Source organism: Belonocnema kinseyi, chromosome 3 (assembly GCF_010883055.1).
Source record: "Belonocnema kinseyi isolate 2016_QV_RU_SX_M_011 chromosome 3, B_treatae_v1, whole genome shotgun sequence".
NCBI lineage: Eukaryota > Metazoa > Arthropoda > Insecta > Hymenoptera > Cynipidae > Belonocnema > Belonocnema kinseyi.
This window is the reverse complement of record NC_046659.1, coordinates 112,492,199-112,498,567: the sequence shown is the minus strand read 5'-3', so window position 1 is coordinate 112,498,567 and position 6,369 is coordinate 112,492,199. Positions and strand designations below refer to the sequence as shown.

Below are 6,369 nucleotides of genomic sequence, written 5' to 3'. Positions count from 1 at the left end.
TTTTGAAAATTATGTATTAGGAATTTAATCAAATAATATTATTTTTACATTTTCTTCCTAATGCATCTTCTAATTCCTCAATTTCATTAACTTCGATATTTTTTGCCGGAAGCAATTCAGTGTTTATAGTTGCAGTTAATGATATTTATTTTAAAGCTATTCAATAAAAAACAATTATTATTTTTCTTTTTGCACAGTCGACAACAACGTTTCCCTTCAGTAGCTTTTTCTCCATAAGTAAAATACGTATTTTTCAATACCAATACATATTATAATTTGTTATAAAATGAATTCATTTAAATGATACGGTTTTCAAGGGAGCTCAGATTAAATTATTACAAAATGAATAACAAATGTTAAAATAAGAGTAAAAAACAAAACTTGTTCATTATTTCACAATAAAATTTTTTTCTATGTTATTTTTCGAGAAAACAGGGCAAAGCTAGGTTGCTGCTAACACAGCGAAGCTCTCTACAAAAGTTATTAAATATAAAATATGACTAGGCTAGATGTTCATGCTATTTTTTGGCTTTACAATTCTTTGCATTTGGAATTTGTCCACGAATGTTTTAACAATATAAAAAACCTGCAGAACTGTGATGTAGAATTAGGCACCTGGTCTCAATAATTATCTTTAATGATATACAAAAACAGGTGTGAAAAATAAATTTATACATAAATTAAATTGAAATAATAATATGCTCTACACAGAGCAGCCTTTACTTAAAAGATAATTAATAACTAGTTAGCCCGTCTTGATTCACGAAAAGAAGAATCACGATTTTCTGTGTTTGCTTGTGCGACGACGACTGAGGAGTTCAACGACACACTCACAAACGCAGTCAGCAAGTTTAGTAGCCGAAAAACAATACACTGCGAATAGAATGATTCATATGGAAGAGAAAGTAATTACAAAATCTAAATATAAGAGTTATTATTCATAAAAGGATAAGATTTGAAGCATTTACATAAAAATTAATTAGCAGACAATTAAATAAATATGTGATAGATAAAAAATAATTTAGAATAAAAACATGAAAAAATACACGAATCAGTTAATTCCAAACATTCCGCCCACTTCATTTCGACGATATGATAAAGAAAAATAATCTCATACATGCATTCATAACATGCTACACAAAAAACTGAAACATGGTAAAAAAATAAGAAAATTGACTTGTAAAAGTTACATTACTTCCTTCACTGCCTTTGGCAGGAGACACAACTTCACTATAGGCCTTCCTAAAACACCACCCTTGGTGCGAAGAGTCACTACACGCACAAGGCCGTCAGATCCTGGATGTAAATTGATGATACGGCCTAAGGCCCATTTGGTAGGTGGAAGGTTCTCATCTCGAATGAGAGCTAGGTCACCAATCTCCATCAATGGACAGGTTGATTTCCATTTGGATCAGGGTTGCAGTTCCTTCAGGTAATCAGCATACCACCGGTGCCAAAAATGCTGCTGCATGTGCTGAACAATTTGCCAACGAGTTAAGCGAGTAACAGGCATCGAAAGCAAATTGGGTTCCGGTATCTTATTGAAAGGCTCTTCGATTGAAACGTGTTCTGGAGTAAGTGCGCTAAAGTCTTAGGGTCATCAGACATAGCTTGCAGAGAATGAGAATTTTAACAAGTTTAGGAAAGAAATTTGCTCATTTCCTCGAATGTCAACGTTCTATCTCCGAGAACTCGGCGAATGTGGTGTTTAGAAGACTTCACAGCTGCCTCCCAAAGTCCGCCAAAATGAGGTGCAGCTAGTGAATTGAACCTCCACTCAGGGACATTAGCAGCAAGTACTGAAGCAACGAATTTTGATTGTTTTGAGGCTGAAGAAAACATGGTTCGAAGGTTGGCGTCAGCACCAATGAAGTTGGTTCCCTGGTCCCTGGATAATGTTTTGCTTATTCCACGACGGAAAACAAATCTAGTGTAAGCCGCTAGAAAGCCATTTGCCGTATAGTCGGATACTACTTCCAAGTGCACAGCACGGGTGAAACAACAAACAAAAACAGCAATATAGCCCTTATAAGATTTATATCCACGACCCTTGGTGGTACGGAGGCCGATAGATCCAGCATAATCCACACCAGTATGTGGGAATGGTTTACTTAGACTTGAACGAATTGCTGGAAGATTCCTCATTAGTTGCTGAGGCTGGTCTTTGACGAAGACTTGGCAGGCATTTATGAATGAATGTTTTGATGACAGAACTTCCTTTCAGAATCCAGTACTGCTGCCTCAAGGTTCCGAGGGTGAGCTGAACACCAACATGAAGACAACGCTGATGATGATAATCGACAAGTAGAGCCGTTAACGTAGATTCCGAAGAAAGAAAGGGAGGGTGTTTCTCGTCTGGATTCAGAATAGAGTTTTTTAAACCACCTCCTACTCCTAGAAGGTATTTAGCATCAATATAAGGTGTTAATCGAGCCAATTTATTCTTTAGAGACATTTCCGATATCAAGATATTAATTTCAGCTCCAAAATAATGATATTGTTCATGCCGAATCCAGGCCAGGTTTGCAGAATGAAGTTCTGAGAGTGTCAACACTGGTTTCATCGGGTCTGATGGATGAAGACGGTATAGCAGGAATCTTATTAACCAAACTGTAGTTGGTAAAAGTTTCTACAATGTTGAAAATCGATGAAGAAACTCCCACAACAATGGAACGATGGTGGCTGTGTTGACTTGCACCTCTCGTTCTTTCATATCCACATTATTCTTCTTCTTTGACAAAGGCTGAACTGGCCAGATGGACGATGAAATTAACCAATCCGGTCCTTTCCACCAAAGTGAAAAGAGACCCAAGTTCTTGGCAGAGATACCTCGCATTGAACAATCAGCTGGATTGCTCGCTGATGGTACATAATGCCAGAATGCTGAAGGAAACGTAGTTTGAATTTCAAGCAAATGTCTGTTGCACACACTGCAGTAGGTGCAACAATAGTCCACATAGTTCAAATCGCGGCAAGCTCAACCTCTTAACGGAAGCTACCTTAGATTCGGAAGCCACGAGTCACACATCAGATTCTCCAGAAGCTGACATGGCAAAAAGGTAAACAGCAGCGGGGGAAGCTCTTTCCGAGGCATGGGAAAATCCGTGTAGTTCGTCAGAACCAAAAGAAGAACGAAATCCTATCCAACGAGGTATCTTAATCCCTTGAAAATAACGAAGATTGTCTCGATATTCAAGTTATCGATTGTGATCCTTTATCGGAAGAGGATCATCCCAAGAAATCTTTTAAAGCTACATTAATTGGATGAAGCTCTTGGCTGTAATAATCACTGGGCTCAACCATCCCAGGGGATTGAAAAGTTGAGCTCTCTGGCTCAGAACTGATCGTTTTTTTACGACAAGGACACAAGCTGGTAGATCAACATCAAATATGAAGACATCTTTCTCTAGATTCCAGTTGAGACCTAGCATTTCAACAGATTTTTGAGTTGGAAGATACTTGGTTTGCGATGATTTTTGATGTTTTTTCAGGTATTTTATTTAATAATTTAGGATCATTCGACATCCACTTTCGAAGGGGAACTCCGCCCACTTTTAATAGATGATGTAACTGATTCCGAAGAAGTGTAGCTTCTTACAAGATATCCGAACCCGTAATTACATTGTCCATATAGGTCCCCTTTTGAATGGCTTTGGTGGCAAGAGGATAGTATTGTCCCTCATCAATTGCGAGTTGCTGTAGACATCGAACAGCGAGGAAAGGTGCACACGGCAATCCATATGTGACCGTTGTTAGACAAAAAGTTTGAACTGGGTCCTCTGATGATTTTCTCCAAAGGATGAGTTGAAGATCTTGGTCTTCTCGATGCACCTGAATCTGTCTATACATCTTCTCAAAATCAGTACACACAACGATGACATGGAGTCTTTAGCGCAGTACAATACCCATTAAGATGGGTAGAATAGTAGGTCCAACGTAGAAGCATTCGTTGAGCGAAATTCCAACTTCTGTTCGCTGAGAACCATTGAAGGCCACTCAAAGCTTAGTAGTTGTACTTGAAGTCTTCGAAACTCCATGATGTAGTAAGTAAAACGATCGAGAACTATCTCGACGAACTGAAGTTTCGTTATCGGGAACCATGTGACCAAGAGTGAGATACTCCACGAGGAACTTATCATAAACCTCAAAAAGAGGCACGTCACGCGCGAGGCTACGTTTCTGGCGATACAACATTCGAAGAGCTAGACGATATGAATATCCGAAAGATTGCAAATTGTGCTTCAATGGAAGCCAAACCACTGAATTTTTAAACTAGACAAAGAGAAAGCCGGCTCCTCTCTAAATGCCTATTTACGAATTCTCGAAGAAGCATAGATAAATTTTCCTGAGCTAAAAACTAAAAAGATAGAAGCAAGAAGCCTTCAGAAAAGTACGTGAAACGAAACGCTACAAGCTTTTTGATAAAAATCCTGTTCATGAAAATGACGAAATTTTAGTTTATTTAAAGAAAAATTTGGGAATTGCTGAATTAAGCAAAATAAGACACCTTGTAATTTTCAGCATTTTGCCAAACAGTTGAACAATCAGAAAGAGTCAATCCGTTTTTAATTTTATTTATTGCATGAAGATCCCGAATTTCCATCAAACATAGCTTTTCCAGATGAAGCAACTTTTAAACTTGATGGAAATTCACATAGACATAATTGCAGATATTGAGCTGATGAAAATCATCACTGAATCCGAGAAGATAAATCTCAGTATCCGCAGAAATTAAACATTTGCGCTGGACTACTGAAAAATAAAATTATAGGACCACTTTTCAGTGATAGTAACTTACATGCTCAAAACATTGAAGTTATGCTTTCACATTTAATAGTTTCTGCAATCAGAGAAACAGCCAGAGACAATTTTAAAGACATATGTTTTCAGCAGGACGGTGAAACTGATCACTATGGACGAGACGTTCGTGCTTACTTAGAAAATGCATTTGTTGTTCGGTGAAAAGGACCGAGGTGTGCAATTAAATGGCCAGCTAGGTCACAAAATTTGACGCCTCTAGATTAGTTTTTCGGGGTTATCTGGAAGATCGGTTGTTTAAAACAAACCAACCAAATTTAGATGAGTAACGGCAGAGGATTAAATATCAGTCAGTGCTCATTCCCATTAAAATGATCTTATATGCTATTGATTCTTTTTATCGTCGATTAGCCTACTGTCAAGAGGTGAATGGAGAACAATTTGAGCGCATGAAATAAGGAGTTTTGCCGATTAAAGCTAATAATTAAATGTGAGAGGTGAGGGAACTCTCGTATATCAATCACCCCAATTGTGAGAGGCAAGAGGGAACAGATTTTACTACGTCCACGTCATTGTTCCTGGGTAACCTAAAAGAAGTAACTCGAAATCCTGGGTTTATAAATCTCAACACGGTGTCTAGTCACGCATGGGGCTCCCCTAATCGGAACAATCGTATAAGAAATTTCGGGAATGAAGGGATAGTAAGGTCGATCATAAAATTACATCTATTTTTATAGAGGTTAATTGGAAGGTAATCGACTGCCCACAGAAATGTTTTTCTGCAGTTTTCTTCTTCCTTGGAAAAAACTCCAAGCAAGTGTTTTTTATTTCAAATATAGAACTATGTAAATCTGAATATAAAAATTTAATTAATAACATTATGACTCAGTTTTATTACTTAAATTATGAAATACAAATTAGACGAAAGCATTCAAAAAATACTTTTCATTTGCCATATTATGAGAAAAAACATTTTTTAAGCAAATAGAAATCGTTTATTTTGCATCAAGTAACTTAAATAATAAAGATCTTAATTATGATTTTACAATTTTTTAAAAATCTACCAAAAGCATAAATTAAAAATTGAATTCAAAATATAAATTTCAATAAAAATATTTTTCAACAAATATATCAATACTTCATGATTTTAATGTTAACATATGATCCGTTTCTGTTAAGACACTCTAAACTACTATTGCGATATTCGTCACTTTCCTGCTAGATTCATATATGCCTAATTCCACTTTAACGAGTTAAAAATGAAAAGTATGTAACACGCGGAATCCAATTTGGCGCGAAACTACCAAGAATTTAAATTTGATCAATTACTATTATATCTGGAACATCTTCTCTGTAGCTCTGAAATCGGTATTCAAAGGCAAAAATAAAAAGACTTTATTTATTACATTAGAAATAACAAATGAATTTATCATAGATTCGAGTACATTTACACAAAAACTGGCGAGAGAACCGGACGCGTCCAAACGCAAGATTGCATTTATCGAATCTAAATCTCTGTAATTTCGTCGATAAGAGCTCTGGTTCCGTCGCAGTGTTCCTGAGCTCCCACTCTTTCGCGTTTTTTTCTTTAGCCATTTAGACTCACTCTAC

General features: G+C 36.7%; 1 protein-coding gene across 1 annotated transcript; it reads right to left on the bottom strand.

The window, feature by feature from the left end:
• Positions 1 to 1,638: 1,638 nt before the first annotated feature.
• On the bottom strand, positions 1,639 to 3,849 carry LOC117169992. The gene is made up of 4 exons (XM_033356507.1): positions 3,599 to 3,849; positions 2,699 to 2,930; positions 2,215 to 2,629; positions 1,639 to 2,162 (listed from the first exon to the last, which is right to left on the bottom strand). The coding sequence occupies exons 1-4, from the start codon at positions 3,847 to 3,849 to the stop codon at positions 1,639 to 1,641; spliced, it is 1,422 nt and encodes a 473-aa protein (XP_033212398.1).
• Positions 3,850 to 6,369: the final 2,520 nt, after the last annotated feature.